Source organism: Akebia trifoliata, chromosome 11, assembly GCF_017979445.1.
Source record: "Akebia trifoliata isolate Shusen 1 chromosome 11, ASM1797944v1, whole genome shotgun sequence".
In the NCBI taxonomy this organism is placed as follows: domain Eukaryota; kingdom Viridiplantae; phylum Streptophyta; class Magnoliopsida; order Ranunculales; family Lardizabalaceae; genus Akebia; species Akebia trifoliata.
The window spans coordinates 22,820,288-22,838,813 of NC_141385.1; the positions used below are offsets into that span (position 1 = coordinate 22,820,288).

Below are 18,526 nucleotides of genomic sequence, written 5' to 3' on the forward strand. Positions count from 1 at the left end.
GGAAAGAACCAACATCATCAAGCATTAATGCATTACCACAAGATACAACCAACCAATCACCAGCCTAACTTCCAATCAAATTGGCCAATCTCACCATTCACTCCAACTCCCAAACTTTGAATCCTTCAAGACCACCGCTCATCATACCTTACACCTCACCAACTGTAAGTCCTTCCTCTCGACTACTTCTTATCATACCCTGCTATGCATATACCTCTCAAATTTCAAACTTCTCTTCCCGACCACCTCTCATCCTATCTTATACCAACCCACAAACCTCAAACATCACTACGTCAATCGTCAAACCCAACCTGCCACCTCTTATCCTCCATTTAAAGCCAGATCCTCAACCTATGACCATCATATCCCCTAAACCCTTCCCATATCGCTCGAACCAAATCGTCCCATGGAGTTATGAGACGATGATTGTGACATCTGCAGGAGTTGAGAAATCAAAATAGGCCATGGTAACGGACATTGGTCATATGACCAGATCAGGAAGGTGCTACAAAGTACTGAAAAAGGAACAGAAGAAGCAAAACGAGGAAGAAGAAAGAAGAAAATAAAAAGGGAAAGGAAAGCTTGTGGAAGAAGAACAAATACCACCGAAGGAGCTGGAGAAGAAGAAGAATAGGCATCGAGATAGATCCAGCAAAAACCAAATATATCCTTGAGATGAAGGCACCCATTTTAGATGTTCAGGTATTTTTGGGGAGAATACAGTACATCAATCGATTTATTGCTCAACTCACACGTATCTGTGAGCCAATCTTCCAGCTACTCCGAAAGGACACGTCAAATAAGTGGAACTAAAACTGTCATGAAGCTTTTGACAAGATCAAGCAATATCTTCTCAATCGAGGTGATTAGCACGGAAATCGAGATAACTCGTACTTCGAGGAGGTTGATTTTCAAAATTGGCCTAGTGGTTTCAAAGATCTCGATGTGGTCATTCTTTCTCCCTTCTGCGACGGAAGACGATTTGAACCCGAAACGGATGAAATCCGAGGTTGAAGTTACGAAACCCCCGTATATATATACGACTATTTTTTTGACGATATGGGGCGAAAAAGAAAAGAAAACGGAAGGAATTTGAGTGGGTTTTGTAGATGTCGAGGTTACGGACGTTTCTCCCTTCTCCGTTGGAAGTCAACGGCGAGCCATTTGTGAGAGATCTGCGTTTGAAACTTTGAAAAAAATAATTTTTTTTTAAATATTTCGTTGGCTGTTGGACGGGTTGGAGAAGACGAAGTAAAAAAAATTAAAATTTTATTTATATAAAATTTGGGACGAAATCAGTATTTCACCTATTGTTTCGATCGACGATAACTTGATCGTCCGGACCCCAAAAGTGACGAATGAATATTTTATTTTATCTAATTTTTTGTTTCGGATATAATGGTATAGTTAATTTCTATAAATTCTATCTTTAACAAAAATTTACATTTTTAGCCTGAGGTGACCCCTAAAATTAACCTCATTTTCGTTTGTGATGATAATTCGACTTCTTGATCTCCTAAAATAACAAATAAATAGTCCATGTTCAATAATTTTTCGTTATGAATCCAATGGTATAATCGAATCTTAATAATTCTTATTCTAGCCAAAAGTTACTATTTTAGCCTAGTCCGACTCGGTAATCGAGGATTTTGTAACTTTTATATTCGGACTCGCATTTGAGCGTGCTTACAGGTTAAAATATATTTTTCGATCATTTTGAATCTAATGGTGAGGTTAGATTCCATTAAAAATTATCAGAAATATTCTAAAGTTTTACTCCTAAGTCCCACTTTCAAGATTTTCTTAAAATTCTACTATTTATTTTCCTCGAGATAAGAATTGAGAACTTAGAGTTTTACAAGACTTGTCTGATTTGACCAGGACTAGATTGAGTGAATTGAGAACTTAGAGTTGTTTGTTTATCATTTTTAAAAGCTTCTAGTTTCAAATAGAATTTTAAAACATAATGACCATTTTGACAATAATACCCTTTTGTAATTCTAATAAATTGTTAACAGAAAGACATAACATGTTATGCATAATGAAACTATCCACACATTTAATTTCTATTTCTAACACATTAAACACCTCAAAAGTATATTATTTTCAATTTGAATTCATACTTGAGAAATTATATTCCAACAAAGTAATACTCAAACAATAAATAATCATTCATTTTCTAGTTGAAAAATATAGGATTTTAGGGTTTGTATAAAAATATAGGATTTTCGAATACGAAACAAGAGAAAATGGGAGAGAGTTTGACAACATAGTTGTAAAGGAAGGAGATGTAGAAAAGAAATTGGAGGTAGAAAAGTTAAAAAATAAGGATTTTAAGATTCATATAAAAAAAAGGATAAGTGATAGAAATCAGGGTTTTGAGGAGAGTATTTTAGGAATTAAAAAAAAAAAGATTTTAGAAGTTTCGTCCAACATCCCTCCATCACTATTTCAAAACTTCTGAATTTTTGTTATGAAGTCTAAAATTTGAACAAAAACAAACGAAAATAAAAGCTTCTAAAGTCTGAATTTTAAAGGTGGACCACCTCCATTCAAACTTCAGAAGTGTTACCAAGCATATACTAAAACACATATAAAATAAAACTTAAATTTATATATATTAGCTTCATCTATGCTTTGAAAATGGATGATCAATTCTTAAATTTCAATTGAAATCCAATGGCAAAAAATTACCTTTTTAATTTGTCTAAATTCTTAAAATCTTATAATCTACATCCCATGTGGCATTGGATCATAGTTTTTGAAGTTTTGAGTAATAAATTTTGGGAAGGTACCAAGAATCTTAATTAATATTTCATTTTGGGTTGAATTGGTTGACCCATCGATTCAACTAATTTGACCGATCCGGTCAGTCATACGAGTCAAGGACCGGTCCGATTTTCAAAACCTTTTTTTTTTTTTGAAAAAAGGTAAGAGAGGGGAGATTGGACAACTGGTTGCTCAGGTAATCTGTACCTTTTTCTTCCCAACTGTATTTTATCGCAGCTCTCAGTTGGTCCGCTTGTCAATTGCTTTGAATAATGCATTTTCTTCTTCAATGTCTGTCGCCAATTTCTTCCTCTCCAACGTCCACAAGAGAATGTCCTTCTTCATTCGTGGCGCATTATAGCCCAAAGACAAACAGAGGAAACTTTTATGTTTCGAGCGCTAGAAACGAAGATGACTACCACGCAACTCTCAAAGCACTCAAATCCCGAGGCCGTGTTCCTAGGAAATCTCTAGGACAGGTATCTGTTACAAAGAAATCGAAACCCAATTTCCTTATTTGGAGAAAACCCTGATATATTTGTTTTAAAACGTAATTTGATGAGATTTTACTCTGGACTTTTATCAAACAACTAATACGCGTACAACTGATGCTCTCTGCAGCATTATATGTTGAATTCTTCCATTAATGAGAAGCTAGTTGATGCTGCCAATATTAAGGATGGAGATGTGGTTGTCGAAATCGGACCCGGAACGGGTTCTTTAACTAATGTTCTTATAAAATCTGGTGCAACCGTTCTTGCTATCGAAAAGGTCTGTGGCCGATACATGACGAGAAGTACAATAATTATCTGTTTGTAATTCTACTCTTTGTGAATTGGGTTTTATGTTGTGTAATTCTATGCTGAGTTGTAGGATGTACACATGGCTGCACTTGTGAGAGAACGTTTTGCGAATATAAAGAACTTAGTGGTAAGTTTTAATTTTGAAATATTTTTCATGTTTTCTCCATTTATTTGATATCATTGAAAAAATTATCGTTGCGTTATCTTATATTAGTTGTCGCATAGGTTGCCATTGTGGTTTCATTGCTAGGTTTCGGGTTTGGGGGGTCAAAATTGTCCATAAAATCTTTTACTGAATTGTGTAGGTGTTGCAAGAGGACTTCACAAAATGTCATATTCATTCCCATCTGACCTCGTTGTTGGAAAGTGAAACATCAGTTGCAGAAGACTCAAAATATGCAAAAGTGAGTAGGCATAAATTTCTTTTATGGGTATTGATGAAATTAATGGCATTTGTGGATTTCATTGCACTTAATAAAATTTAGTCCCATTTAGCCATAATTGTCTTCCTCCAAAGACTGGAGGTTTCCAGTTCAAACCTCCACAACCATTTCTCTAGCAAAGCCCTGTTAGCAACTCTAAAGCCCCTAATTCCTAATCCCCCATCCTTCTTTGACTCGCACTCAACTTTCCAATTAAACAAGTGAAACTTTTTTCCCCATTCTTGTCATGTCACAAGAAATTCCTTCTAATATTTTTAGTGTCTCCTCGACACTTCTTAGCATGGTGAATAAAGAAAGGTGATAAATCGGGATGCTTGCCAATGTACTTTTGATTATAGTAAGTTTACCTCCCTTAGACAAATACTTTGCTTTTCAAGAACTTAATCTCTTATCCATGTGTTCAACCACTGAATCCCAAATCACCTTACTCTTGTACTCAACTCCCAAAGGCAAACCCAAACAAGTGGTTGAGAGACACTCCCTTTGGCACCCAAACATTGTGACTCATCTAGACACCCCTTATATCACCCCAATCCAAATTTTTTTGCTCTTTCTATAATTAATCCTTAATCTCGAAAGGCCAAAACTGCCTCGAAATAACAAAGAACACCCTTCAAATATCTTTCTTGAGCATCTGTTGCTTCCAAACAGACAATCGTATCATCAACAAGTAGGAGAAAAAACACATTAAAGCCTTCTGACCCTACTAAAAAACCAAAAATCTCCCCAAGACTGGACACCTTCCTTAAAAAACGACCTAAAACGTCCACAACCAACACAAACAACAATGGGAAAAGAGGATCCCCTTGCATCAAAGCCCTAGAAGTTCTAAAGAAACTAGTATAACTGTCATTTACGAGAATCGAAAAGGAGACTAAGGTAACGCATTCCATCACCCACTGAATCCCAGTATCCCTAAAGCCCATTTAGTGCAACAAATATTTCAAGAAAGCCCAATCGACATGATCATAAGCCTTGTGCATAACAATTTTGCACACTAAACTTGATTTGCCAAACCTTCTCCTAGAATCAATATACTCGTTTGATACTAGGACCCAGTCAGAATTTGTCTCCCCTTCACAAATGCCCTTTGCTCCGGTCCATTCAAACTATCTATCACAACCTTCAACCTATTTGCCAACACCTTTGCTATTAATTAATAGGTTGACCCCACCAGGATAATTGGTCTGAAATCCGCTAGATCATTTGCTCCAATCTTCTTGGGGATCAAAGTTGTGAAAGTGTTATTGAGGCCACAGTCCAAAAAATTCTTTCGTGAAGGTCCCTAAACACATTCATCAGATTTTCTTTGATTGTTGCCCAACACTTCTTAAAGAAAGTCATAATAAAGCCATTTCCATAATAAAAAAATTACTTATCAAATAATAATAATAAATTAATGGAGTAGCCCTTCCTCTCTTCACGTTGATCCTTTGTTGACGTCCCACAAGATCCTTTTCCTCCTATGTTAGCCACACAATCTTTTAGTGTTGCATTGGAGCCAGTCAAAAGTTCTCTACATAACGAACCTTACAAACATCCTTTTTTGGTAAGCTCAATTTTATGGTTAATGATCAGTACAATTGTCCAAACTGTGAGAAGGCCTTGAGAATAAGATGGTTAACTCCAATGAATGAGAAAAGCCTTTTTCGATTTTACTTAATTTTCAACTATTTTAAATTACCTTTGGCCATTTGGTAAAGAGGTCAAAGGACTGGTGGTGCGGAGACTCAACGTTTTGCCTTTGTTTCCCATTACTATATAGTTTATCCTTGAAAAAGGACTTGACTTGTGTTACTTTCTTGAATCTAGTTGGAAACGAGCTTGTTTGGGATTTGGACTTTAGGAGGAATTTCAATGATTGGGAGTTGCAGGATCTTCAAGCCCTTATGACTCAATTTGATCAAATTTATCGGCTGAGCATGGAAGAGGATGGGAGGAAGTGGACCTATGCTAAAAGTCGTAATTTCTCGGTTAACTCGTTTGCTTCTAGTGTGATTACTACTAATAATTCCACTTTGCATTTCCCTTTCAAATACATATGGAGCTCAAAGGTTCTTTCCAAAGTTCGATTCTTTACTTCGTTAGAACTATTGACAGATTACCCACTCTTGATCATTTAATTACCCAAGGTTTGTTACTTCAAATTTTTTCATCTTTGTAATGCAAGTGGTGAGTCCACAAACCATATTCTGTTGCATTAACAATTATCTCACTTCATTTGGTCTTATTTTCTCAAATTATTCAAAGTTTCTTTCGCGATTCCTAATTCATTATTATCTTCGTTCCAAAGTTGGGATTCATCTATGTTCACGGGGAAAAAGAAAATTCCTTGGAGTTTCCTCCCTTTTGCTATTACCCGGGGCTTATGGTTGCAAAGGAATTGAAGGATCTTTAAAGGGGAGGTTTTTTCAGGTCAAGAGGTTATCTTGAGCATTTTGGGACTGTTGTTCTTTTGGTGCAAGATGTGCACGGAATTTAAGGGTATATTCTTCGAGGATTTTGTCCTTTGTTGGGATACTCTTTGTTGTAACTCGTTTCTTTTGTTTTCTTTTGGTTGGTCACCTCAATTGACTGTTGTACCTGCTTTTTGTCTGAATAAAATTTATACTTATAAAAAAAAAATTATTATGGAAAAGGGAAAGGAGATTGATTAACCTACCAACAATACAAGCTAAAAACTACAATGATAAAAACCATAGGTTATACATGCATCGGAAAAAAGAGACAAAACCTACCAATGTTCATATTCTATAAGATCCCACTAGAACCATAAATCCTCAAAGAAAACGACTTTAAATTCCTCAACAACCTTACACTAAAGGAACGTATACCCTTATTTATAAAAAAAAAAAACATATACCCATAGCACTATTGTTATGTTTTTGCAAGCAAATAGTTATGTATTGCATGTTGGTTAGCATTTGGTTTTGTTATGAGGAAGCATTATCCGAAGGTGGTGAGCCTAAGAGTGTGGCTTTTCCAAGTGGCGACATAATTTTGTAGTGAAATTACTTATGGGTGGATAATCTAAGTGCTCAATCTTTGCTTGGAGGCAATGCTGCCTTTAGGTGCACCACCTCGAGGCATAAGACTTAGAAAAATGACATTTGCCTTCAAGTGGCATCACTTGGGGATGGAAGGTTTAAGAACGTTCTGTTCACTTGGAGGTAGCATCATCCAGAGGGAGGAATTTTCTTTTAGACACGAGTTATCTCCAAGGAAACATTATCTTGAGCATATTAGTATGTACTTAAAAGCACGTACATATAATTGCCCATATGTTATTTAACTGATAAATAGTAATTTATTCATGCGCATTTAGCAATAGAAGATTTGTAATAATACATGAATATAAAATTAAATTTTTTATTTTATTTTATATATTGTGGTGCATGTAATTTGATTTTAATCATTTTCATGTATACCGTAGATTTTTGGGGGTCAAGCTCCCAAATACTTGCCCCAACAAGTAGTGGAACACCATTCATACCAACAAGTTCCTTGTTTCTTCGCACTTCCATATGATAATATTGGTTGATCAGAATAGAGAGATGATTAGCAAAACACTGATTAGTCCCACTTCCATAGGGGCCGGGGACACCCTATCACATAAAAAAATTAGAACTCTTGAAAGCTACATTAGAGTCCAAAGGCTTTATGTGTGGAAGCATGTTTGTCTTTCAAAAAAGCACGGAAGTCTTGGTGTTCTGAATCTTAGACTGATGAACCAAATTCTTTTGGACAAGTTATTATGGAGATTTGGGTGTGAGCATAATAACCTTTGGAAAAAGGTCGTGGTGTCAAAGTTTGGAGAAAAGCCTTTCGGTTGGGAAAGCAGGTTGGTTCGATCTTCCTATGGGCAGGGGTGGAGCCAGGATTTTGCTCATGTGGGGGCAACCAAGAGTAGAAATTTTTTTGTGGGGACAATTAAGAGTGAAAAAAAGTAGTTGTGGGGGGCAACAAAGAGTGTAAAGACATTTTGTGGGGGCAATAGTGGCATATTTTTTTAACCCCCCGCTAAAATCTGTCCCAATAGTTTACTAATCCATAGACATTGAAAATTCTTGTGGGGGCAAGCGCCCCCACAATCCGCCTTTGCCTATGGGTGTTGAGTGTGGAAAGGTGTTCAAAATATTCTACCTCTCTTTCATGATATGGTGGGTTTCAGAATTGGGAGATGTTCCAATTTTTGGGGCTTTTTTGTTTTTTTCAAAAAAAAAAAAAAAAAAAAAAAAAAAAAATATATATATATATATATATATATACACGAAGGGGTGAGGTGTTTTTGTTGATATTGCTAGGGGAGATTTCGGTTTTAGGAGAGACTAAAATGATTGCGAGGTCGATGATATTGCTAGGCTTGTTGCCAATATTGAGGTTGGTGGCTCTCCACCCTGAGGAGGATGATATTCAGCATTGGGGAGATTTATAGGAGTGAGGTGAGATTTTTTTATTTGGCCCTTTCTAATCTGCATCATGGGTGTTGTTTGATGAAGGTGATTTGGGGCTCAAAGGTCCCTTTGGAGATTAGCTTTTTTATGGGCAGCTAGTTTGGGGAAGATTCTAATGATGGATAACATTATATGAAGGGGAATCATGGTGGCAAACTTTTCTAGTATGTGCAAGATGGATGGGGAAATGGTAGACCATGTGCTGTTGCATTGCAAGACGTTAATAGAGTTGTGTTCGTAATCCTTATGTCTATTTGGGGCACCTTGGTGCCACACTAGTCCTATCCAAGTGCTTCTCGAGAGTTGGATATTGCTTGGCTCGAGCTTTTTGGCTTTCAAGAGGAACTTATGGAGTATTGTCCCCTTTGCTATTTGTTGGGGGATTGGGAACGAAAGGAATGTGCTGGTGTTCAAAGCTAAGGACAGTCCAGCTCAAGATGTGTATATTTTCATTCTGGGGCTCATCTGTTTTTGAGTCAAGTCTTCGAGGGATCTAGAGGGGTATTCTTTGAAGTTTTCTTTGTGAAATGGGAATGGGTTTGTAATAATTTTGTGTAATTGTGCATTGTTGTTTGGTTTTGCCTTCGGGTTGTTGATCTTGTTGTTTTGGCATGGTCACCTCGATCATTCTCTTTTATTTTATCAATAAAGAGACGATGAATCATTTGCTTACTCAGTGTCACCTTGCTCACGAGGTTGGTCAAACTTTCTTGGTCTTTTTGGGATAAGGGGCTATTTTCCTTGGTCTATCAAGGAGCTTTTGGAGACTTGGGGAATGTGGGGCAACTCCTTTAGAGCATCGAGACGGATCCTTTGGAGAATCACTCCTTTTGCCATTTATTGGGGCATTTGGAAGTAGAGAAATAGGCACATCTTTGAGGGGAAGGAGCTCACAATTCACGACTTTTTGTTGTCTATTTTGGGTCTTTTGTTCCTTTGGAGTAAATTGTATAGAGTGTTCAAAGGAATTTTTTTCAAGCTTTTCGTGGCTAGGTGGGACATGGTTTGTACTTTAGAGGACGCCTAAGTGGCATGCCCATTTTTTTGATAAGTTTGTACTTGGGGGCCATCTCGTCCCCTTTTTAATAAATTTTTTAAAAAGAGAGGTATATTGTGCTACCTTACTAAATACAAAGTGGAATGGCCATTAAAAATTGATGGCTGGGAAATACCATGACGAATCTATTTTTGTTATTTTGGTTTTATTACCCATATGGATGGGGATATTGAAGAGGATGTTTGCCATGGCATTGGAGTTGGATGGTTAAAGTAGGGGTTTGCTTTTGGAATGTTAAGCATCTGATGCATCATAATCAAACTAATTTTATGAAAGATTGGCTATGTTTTTTTGAGCTGAATGTTGGGCAATTAAGAAATAACATATTCAAAGATTAATTGGAAATGAACTAATTTGTGAAAATGTATTGTTGGGGGGAATCACTTAATCACATTCTTATCCGTTGCTCCTTTGCCACAGGTTTGGGTACACTTCTTTTCCTTATTCAGTGGTGTTTCCCTAGCTTTGTTCAAGCTCTTACAAGTATAGATATTAGAAAAAAGAATCGATTTGATCCAAGTCATACTTTATATGGGATTTCCAAAATTGTTATAAAGGGTAGACTATAAGGAATCAAAGAATTATTGAGCATTATACAAAAAAGATTTCATTTTGTGAACCGAAAACTTTATTAGAAATAATCTAGTTATTTTAGTCCTAGTTGTTTTCTAGTAATAGCTTTTATTTATTTCTTATATGTAAGGGCAGTTTTGTCTTTTGACTCTTTTATTATTGTAAAAACCTGCCATACTCTCAGATTGAGACTTGACAATTACTTTTTCATAATTCTTCTTGGTATCAAAGCCCTAGAGGACCCATCGACTCCTCCTCCTCCTTTGGTTTTCCTCTTCGACTTTTGGGACCTTTAACTCTCTTCTCTTCTCTCATTTTTCTCTCTCATCAACCTTCAAGATCTTGAAGACCTAATAACCTAGCGAGAGCTTTGTTAGGAGGTTTCTCCTTCAGGGCCTTTTTTTTGTTTTAGTTCATGATTTCTTAATCGTGTGTTGTGAAAAAAAGAGACTATTAAAGATGAAATAATAATTATATTATTTTTAATATTTAATAATAGAATTCTATTTTTTTTTTAAATTTTCTTGAATATAAGTAATTAACATATCAAGGTCGGAACCAACCTATATGGATGATAAATAAGTAAGCACTCGCTCACCCCTTTTTAAAGTAGGTAAAGGCCCGCGCCTTTCCCATCGATCTCGATCACTATTATTATATACGATGACTCAACTTCATTTCGAGAGCTTTCAAATAGAATGCCGGTTCAATGCCTACCCTTATATATATATATTTTTTGTTTTGTTTTGTTTTGAAAAAGGGCATTAGTCAATCGATTCATTATTCTAGTGTTTTGTGAATTGGAAACGAAGTTCATCAAAATTCAAGATTTAATAAATCAAATAATTCAAATCTTCAAATTAACTTAACGGCTCCCCTGAAAATTCTCAATTCCCTCGATATAGAGGCTATAGCCCACCTTTCCCTAGTCAAAGATTGTGCAAGTGATTACATACTGCGATAGAGTTTCTACGTTGTGTTTCTACACCTCGATAGGGTTTTTTGCCTTGCGATAGGCTATTTAGAGTTACCTTAGCCTGTGATAATAGATTGCTTGGTGATCTGCGACAATAACAAAGGGTGGAGTTTTGTGCTTGCAAAAGTACAAGTAGTTTGGTGATTCAGGATAGCTGCTACAGCAATTTGGTGATCCACGACAACAACTAGTGTTTGGTGTCTGTGACAACAACCAGGAAGGGTTTCTAGTTCTGCGATAGCTATAAGGGTTGTTTTGGTGGACTATTTTTGTTGAATAACTATTTTATTTAGGAAGCGGATACAAAAGAAATTCAAGGACGATTTGTGGGGTGTATCGACGGAGTTGTATGATGGCTACTTTGGCCACCTTCCCTCTTTTGCTTTTTCTTCTCTTTATTAATAATATCTTTGCTTTGCCAATCAAAAGAAAAAAAATTGTAAAAATGTAGGAGCAACCCCAATTGGTGATAAACGAAGGCAAAGCCCATTGAGGTTGTTAGGTTATGCGCCACAAAGACCAATGACATCCCCAATTAGAAGGAACGTGGAAGTTGAAGGTTCAAAAAATGAGAATGGAAGACTGAAAAGAACATGGATTGAAGTAGTGAGAGCAGATTTGATGATAATTCAGTCAATCCTAAGACACGAATTTTTATAGAATTGAATGGAGGAGCATGATTTGCTAAGCTGACCATCGATAAGTCTTTAATTGTCATGATGACGACTATCAATTGCCTTCAACTACAAAAAGAGAGTTAACTACCGCTGCATAGAAGTACAAGATTTGGTGATAAACATGCAAGTTTGTAAACATCCAAAGCCCTTTAGGTAATAGTTAACCCAGAAGCTACTAATAAATTTTTATGGAATCTTACTATGTGGGTTGGATCACAGTATACATCAACTAGATAATACTAGCGTCTTTATTGACTGTTGACACACATCGAAGTGTGCTAATTGGCTTTGTGTCAAGAAATTAACATTGCCATATCCTACTTCGGTAAAGCATGATCAGTAAATCTTTATGATGGTATCAAACTCGGAAGATGTTTTAAACATACATACCATTTTTTCTATATTTTGGATAAGACTCAGCTAAAATGTCTATTTGTGCATGTGTTTGCAGGTAGTCTCCAATTTACCTTTCAATATTAGTACTGAAGTGGTGAAGCAGCTTGTTCCAATGGGTCACATTATTTCAGAAGTTGTCCTCTTACTCCAGGTTGGAACTGTTGCCTTTCTAAGTTATTTTTTTTAGAACTTCCCGTGTTATTATTATGAATCCTCTATTTACATGGATTAATTTTGACTGCATTTCTCTTGTTTATGTTCTGAACTTTTTGTTTTTGATTGTCATGGCAATAACAAAACCTTAATGACAGAAACAAACATTATACGTTTTGTTTCTTGAAGTCCCAGCAAATTTACAATGTCCTGATGGATGTCAACACATTTTAAAGGTTTTGTGAGACATGTTGACGCTTAGGTGGTCAGCTTTCACATGGTGGTAAACATGTATTGGTCGAATGCTCCATGAAGATATTTTTCACTAAAAGTGGGAAAGATATGAACTTCAATTGTAATAGGGGCCATGGGATGCTTAATAGAAGAAGCATGCGTAGCAAATTATGGTGATCATAGGAACTAAGGTATGTTTCCTAATATTCCATAAAAAACTGTTGCACCCTATATGAGGACTACCATACCCGACAAAGACCCATTTGATCACCCTATTATAGAACCTTTTCATGCTTAGAAAAGCTATGCACATGAGAAACACGACCAAACACTTGGGATTTAACATTCCATTGGAATTGCAAAACCTAGAATTCGAGGTGGCATTCAATTTATCAAGTAGCAAATTGTAAGGATAGATTCTGGCCATAAATCAAAGGTACTTTCATTTACTTAAGAAGAACACGGGAAACTAAGGTGGTGATGTTACTATTATGTAACTCTATTTTGTTGTTGTTGGGAGGACACATGGTTGAAAAAAACATCCCATGGTCCTGTATAAGTGACTGAAACTCTCCAATCGTGAATTCTTTTTATTTACACAATGCAGTGTGTACATTTTATTATCAAATTGGATAGAGCTCATAGCATGGAGACATTTTAACTGACTCAATTACAAGAAGATGATGATAGAAAGCTCGTGGAAGTGTGTTCTTTGGGTGGAGTCGAAAAGTTTTGCTCTGAATATGAGCTGGCTGAAAAAATTACAGAGGGCTAGAGGTAAGAGAAATTGGATTGAAAGGTGAATCAAAAGTGACTCTGCTGGAAGTAGTGGTTCAATGACCGAGAAAAGTGTTGACAACTGCAGGCAACCCAGGAAAGTCGTTCAGGTTGAAGTATGCCAATGAGGGGAGATGTTTCTTAAGTTCTGGAGATCAGAATCACAGTGGGAGGTAAAGCTTCCACAAATTCATGAGAAAGCTAGGTTGTAGATAATCTTTTTCCTGGAAGAAAAAGGCGGGAATGGATGGAAAGTGGCAAGCATGGGATTGAAAGACTTTGTTGAATCAGAGTAGAAGATGAAAGAACCTATTAAAGGGGAGTTGAACTCTAGGGAAGGAAAAACATGGGCAACTGTTTTAAGGATTGGATTAGCGGAGAGTAATCGGTAGGGGTTTCCGGATGAGCAGATAAGTAAGATTATTATTAAAATAATATCAAGATCTAAGACAACCACAAAGAAGTGGGAAAGCTTTTAGGAGATGGAGATGGGTTGTAGTCTCCAAATCTGACTCGAAGGATGTGAAGTGGGAGGAATTACTGAAGATTGTCCGACATTTCTTGAAGACTAAGCCCTCTTTCAACCTTAAGCTCCTTTCATGGGGTTCAAAGAGAAGAATCCTCCTACTGGATAACAGGGTTGAGGCTGAAATTATTTGCAACCTGCGAGAGGTGGTGGTGGGCCAACAATGTGTGAAGGTTAGATCTTGGTTCGCAGAAGTTAACAAGTTGGATCTCAAATTGAGAGTGACAAGAGTCTCTTAACTTTTGTTTCCTTTGTAAGACGAGTGGGGAGTCACTGAGTCAGTCAATCATTTGTTGCTTCATCGTGATTCTTCGATTTCCCTGTGAACTCATTTCCTCGCCCTTTATAAGGTGTGGTGGGTGGTTCCTTCTTCCGTGTTTTCCTTATTTCAGAGTTTGGACCAAACCTTATATGGTGGAAGGAAGTGCACTTTGTGGAGCTTCCTCCCTTTTGTAGTTTACTGGGGGTTGTGGTTGGAGAGGAATGAAAGAGTTTTCAAAGGGGTGGAATCTTCGAGCTAGGATCTATTGATAAGTGCTTTGAGGCTTTTGTTTTTTTTTGTGCAATCTTTGTCTGGAGTTTAAGGGTGTATTTTTTGAAGATTTTGTCTTTAGATGGGACTTTATTTGTATGCTTTAGGTGTTTTCTTGCTTTCTTTTGGTTGGTCATCTCGACTGCTTTTTGTATTCTCTTTGTGGCAATAAATTTATATTTAAAAAAAAAATGAGTGGCAGGAACGTGGATCAAGGTCTTGGGGCTACCATTTAACTTTTGGGTGGATTTCATTTTCAAAACCCTAGGAAAATAGTTGGGAGGTCTCTTGGAAGTTGATCCTAGAACGAGATGGTGGGAGGATAGGTTTCCCTCACCGGAAAATTCCAAGAGATTTGCAGTTTTTATGGGGAGGTTTCAGGTTTAAAATAGGGTTGAAAATTGGCGATGAGGAGGTTCAGGATGAGGACCCCTCCAAGAAAACCAGCAACAGTTGAAAGGGATATAGGAGTGATGAGGGTCAGTTTTTAGAGAATTTGGAGAGGAGGAATATCACAATCGGAGTATAGAAGTATCGCAAGGTAGTCTGGTGAAATCGTTGAAGATAATTCTTGATAAAATTAGAATAGATCCGGATATATGATGTATCAATACCAGGAGTTGGTAGCGTCTTTGACAAGCCAAAAAGCAATTCAAAATTCAATTTTTTGGTAGATGTGAATCATAAAAGGAAGGAGCGGGCTTGTTTTGCATCACGCCAATGTGTTCCACCAAACAGACGCATGGCCAACCTTTTAGGCCAGGTGGTTAAGAACTTGAGGTATTTCAAATTTCTAGGCTCTTGTGGAGCTATAGCTCGACACGTCGGCAACGAGTTTTGAATGAGTTTGAGTTAAATAATTTTTCAAGTTATTTTTTGAGTTGCGTAGTGAAGCCAATTCTGGATCGCATGTTCTTGTGAGCTTGGGCAATCCATTGTTTGGCCCCAATAGGAGAACAGGCCCATGGTGTTCAATTTTGGAGGTCGTGGCCAAAGAAAACCATTTTTTGGCTCGAGAATTGGAAAACAAAGTCCAAGGGCTAATCCAAGCAAAAGGCCAAGCTTTTTACAACAATTGAGCCATTGAAGTGCTTTTTCAGGCATTAGTCTAGTGAGAAGGGACTCGAAATCTTTCCTCGACAAAGATGACAACAGAAGATATTAGCTTACTCCCTATCTAGTAGTAGAAGTTGTAGCCGTTGAAGGATGACTTGCTGAGTTTTACAGGCTTCCATTCTAGCGTTTTTTCCGTTGTTTATATTGTGTAAGAGACCAAAAGGAGATCTCCAGAAAAAATTCTTAGTCGGACTTCTCTCCTTGGTCACTCAAGAGTTTGGGAAAGTGGGAGGATGCCTTCGAGATCCCTAGCCATTCTCCTACTGTTGTGCAAGAAAATTTCATGACAAAGGAAAGTACGCGTGGAGAGATGGTGATTGTTATGCCTTTAGACAAGTTGACAGGCAAACTTAGACGAAGATTGGTTAAAGAGGTGGAGATATTATAATTGGACATTAGCGAGTTTCCTATGAAATTGACAGGATCTAGGAGGAAAGGAAGGGGCCAGAGAGTGGTTTGGCAATTTCCTTGATGTGTACTGATAAAGCCCATGGGCCCAATGGTTTTATGATGACATCTTATAAGATGTGCTAGGACACTATTTTTGATGATCTCATGAGGGTTGTTAAGGACTTTAAAGATAGGAAGCTTCTTGATTATAATCTGAATAGTACCTTTGTGGCTTTAATCCCAAAGAAAACGGGGGAGGGGGTTGGTGACTTTAGACCCATTATCTTGGTTGGTTTACGTACAAAATAATTTCAAAGTCCTAGCCTTACGATTAAAGGAGTTGTTGCAAGGTTTGATATGGCCAGAGCAAAGGGTGTTCATTAGGGGAAGACATTCTTTTTGGGGTTCTTATTGCGAATGGATGCATTGATTTAAGGGTGAAGGAGACAAAACTAGGGGTTGGGAAAAATTGACCTTCAAAAAAGCGATGATCATGGGAGTTGGGACTTTTTGAAGTACATGGTGGAAAGAATGGGGTTTGGGAGGAAATGGATTGGCTTGATAATGAAATGTTTCTCACCTCTAGTTAGTTGATGACACAATTGTGTTCTTTGAAAATTTTAGGAATCAAATCAACTTTATGGGAGCCTTGTTTTGTTGCTTTAAGGCTATTTCTAGGTTGCACATTAATCTTCAAAAGAGCAAGTTGTTCAGGTTGGGATTGGTTCCTAATCTTTGAACCCTGGCGATCATATTGGGTTGTCAGTTAGACCAACTTCTATCCTCTAACTTAGGTCTTACCTTGGGTACACCTTATAATTATAGTAGATTTTGGGACCAAGTAACCGAGCAAATAGGCAAAAGATTAAGTACATGGAAAGCTAGATACCTGTCCAAAGGGGGGAAGTGGACTTTGATCAAGAGTACGCTAGCAATTATCCCTATTTACTCCCTCTTGTTATTCTCCATACCAAAAGTCATGGAGGGTAATATAGAGAAATTAATTAGGCCTTTTCTATGGAATGTCAAGAACAGGAGTGGGACGTTTTATTTGGTAAATTGGAAACTCATCTGCTCACCAAAGAAATATGTTGGTTTGTGGATTAAAGGGCTGAAAAGAACAAACAAGGCTATTTTATGGTGGTTTGGGGAGGAAAGATGAGTTTGGGAAGAAGAATTATCAAAGTAAAATATGGGGAGAAATGATTTTGTTGGGAAAGTGGAAAGAAGTCTTCCCATGGTTGTAGCTTATGGAAATTAGTTCTTAAAGTGTCTTATCAGTTTAGTAAGGGAAGTAGATTTAAGGTGGGGAGAGGATATGAAATGTGTTTTTGGGAAGACAAGTGGTGTGGCACTTCGGCTCTATCAACACAATTCCCTTCCCTTTATACAATATCTTTGGAAAAAGAAAAATGGTGTAAGACTACTTGGTGTTTGGGTTTTAGGAGAAACTTTAACGATTGTGAAATTTATGAGGGGGCATCTCTTTTTGATCTTCTCAACTCTGCCCAAATGGTGGAATCGGAGGATGATAAGACAGGAGCAAAAAATAAGGATAAAAGATTCTCTATGCATTCATTCCATAAATCGTTATTGCCTCCCTTTGACTATGTATTCGCAGAGTGTTCCATTTCATCCTAGTTCCATACAAGGTCGTTTTCTTCATTTGGTTGGCCTCTTTAAGAGGATTCTAACCTTGGATAGTTCATTAAGCATGGCTTTCCAATTCCAAATTTTTTTCTTTCTATGCAAGTCAAGAGGTGAATCTGGTCATTGTATTTAATCCATTTCTCCTTCGCTTACAATATTTGGGTTCTTTCCATCTTTTATGTGGATTGGGTTTCCCTTAACTTTGTTATGTCTCTCTTCCTAGGGTGGGCTTATAATGTATTTTCCAGCATGAAAAGTATCTTTGGGGCCATCATTCCATTAACAGTTTGTTGGGGTCTTTTGAGAGAGAGGAACAAGAGGATGTTTGAGGGAAAGGAGAAATCTTCTCAAGAGGTGACTTTGGAGATTTTGGGGTTCATTTACTTCTAGTGCAAACGACGCAAAAACTTCGAAGGAGTGATCTTTGAGGAATCTGTGTTTAAATTCTATGAGTTGTGCTCTGTGCAATCTTTTCTTTTCCTAGTTTGTCTTTTTGTTATTGTTGTCTTTGTTTTGTTTCTTTTGTATTGTTAAAGGGGCCACCTTGTCCTCATCTTTTTTCCTTTTAATGAAAGTATACTTATAAAAAATAATAGGAAAATAACTTCCTATGACATCTCTCTCATTAAACAAACTTGCGTGACTCTACAATTATCAACACATGATACAAAATAGTGACTGCCAAAAAATGATTAAAATTTGAAAGAGCCCCATATGTCAGAATTACTTAACGCAAAAGACTTATATTATTGTTTCCATGAGAAAGAAATGACGTGTTTAAATTATTGGTAAGTCTACTTTCAATAGTTTTAACTGAAGAAAATGTAGAAGGGAAGTCGAGCTTAAAATTTGTCCAGGAATGGTTTCCTAAGTGGCAATGCCACAATATGACAAGTTTCGGTGGGGCATCCATTTGAATAAAATAGTTTTCTTCTATACTAGAGACTTTCTACAAAAGGTACAAGCCCTGATGCTAGTGACCCAAACCAATCAAATCCTC

General features: G+C 37.0%; 1 protein-coding gene across 10 annotated transcripts in view; it reads left to right on the forward strand.

Annotated features, from left to right (window-relative positions):
• The first annotated feature begins 2,913 nt into the window (after window positions 1-2,913).
• Window positions 2,914-18,526, forward strand: part of PFC1 (Ribosomal RNA adenine dimethylase family protein) — a 37,041-nt gene continuing 21,428 nt past the window's right edge. For 6 of the 10 annotated variants that reach the window (XR_015182690.1, XR_015182689.1, XR_015182691.1 and 3 more), the window contains exons 1-5: window positions 2,918-3,248; window positions 3,391-3,540; window positions 3,643-3,699; window positions 3,878-3,976; window positions 12,204-12,299. Coding sequence is in view for 4 of the 10 variants with exons in the window: in XM_086458129.1 (XP_086314255.1) it covers window positions 3,042-3,248; window positions 3,391-3,540; window positions 3,643-3,699; window positions 3,878-3,976; window positions 12,204-12,299 (609 nt within the window). In the remaining 6 variants the exon portion in view is untranslated. Of the gene's footprint in view, window positions 3,249-3,390; window positions 3,541-3,642; window positions 3,700-3,877; window positions 3,977-12,203; window positions 12,300-18,526 lie in introns of all 10 variants that reach the window. The other 4 variants (XR_015182694.1, XM_086458130.1, XM_086458128.1 and 1 more) reach the window with 2 other exon arrangements.